This window comes from Fulmarus glacialis, unplaced genomic scaffold, assembly GCF_000690835.1.
Source record: "Fulmarus glacialis isolate BGI_N327 unplaced genomic scaffold, ASM69083v1 scaffold18668, whole genome shotgun sequence".
Lineage (NCBI taxonomy): Eukaryota > Metazoa > Chordata > Aves > Procellariiformes > Procellariidae > Fulmarus > Fulmarus glacialis.
In genome coordinates this window covers 19,396-20,004 of record NW_009230344.1, presented here as the reverse complement: position 1 = coordinate 20,004, position 609 = coordinate 19,396, and the positions used below count along the sequence as shown (strand labels likewise).

General features: G+C 65.2%; 1 protein-coding gene across 1 annotated transcript in view; it reads right to left on the bottom strand.

Moving 5' to 3' along the window:
• Positions 1-2: 2 nt before the first annotated feature.
• Positions 3-609, bottom strand: part of ABCA2 (ATP-binding cassette, sub-family A (ABC1), member 2) — a gene marked incomplete at both ends in the record, with an annotated part of 19,484 nt that continues 18,877 nt past the window's right edge. The window contains 2 exons of the mRNA XM_009584194.1: positions 3-46; positions 312-469. Of these exons, the coding sequence (XP_009582489.1) occupies positions 3-46; positions 312-469 (202 nt within the window). The remainder of the gene's footprint in view (positions 47-311; positions 470-609) is intronic.

Genomic DNA, 609 nt, shown 5'->3' with positions numbered 1-609 from the left:
GCTGCTCCAGGTTGTCGCTTTGCTTCTTGGCAAAATTCACAAACACCTGGGGGGGGAAGGGGCAGCAAGCTGCAAGGGACCCCTGTGAGCACCTCCACCCCCTGTCTGCCCTTGCCTGCCATCCGTGCCGCTGAAGACGGGCCCCAGCGCATCTTAGCGGGCTGTGGCCACCAACATGCCCCCCACCCAGCTCCACCTCCCATCCCAAGGGTGGTTTCTGCCAAGCACTTTGGCACGGCCAACCCCGACCTGGGCACGGCCACCCTCCCTAGGGACAACCACCCAGCTGCCTGCGCCGTCCCTGGTCTCACGTTGTCCAGTGTGGTCTGGCTGACGGAGTAGTCTTCGATGCCCAGCACATCCACCACCTGCTCCATCTTGCTGAAGACCTGCGCCAGCGAGATCTGGTCCGACTTCAGCTGGTACTGGGCCTTGGTGTGGTGCCGCTCCTGCAGGGGACATGGAGGTGACACCCAAGCCCTCACTCCCAGACCCCCTCCCGTCACCCCGCAGGGAGTCCCACAGAGGTGTCCCTTGAGGGATGAAGGCTTCTTGCGCCCCGAGGTGGGGGCTGGCAGGGGATGGCCCCGCCACTGCAAGGGGGCCACC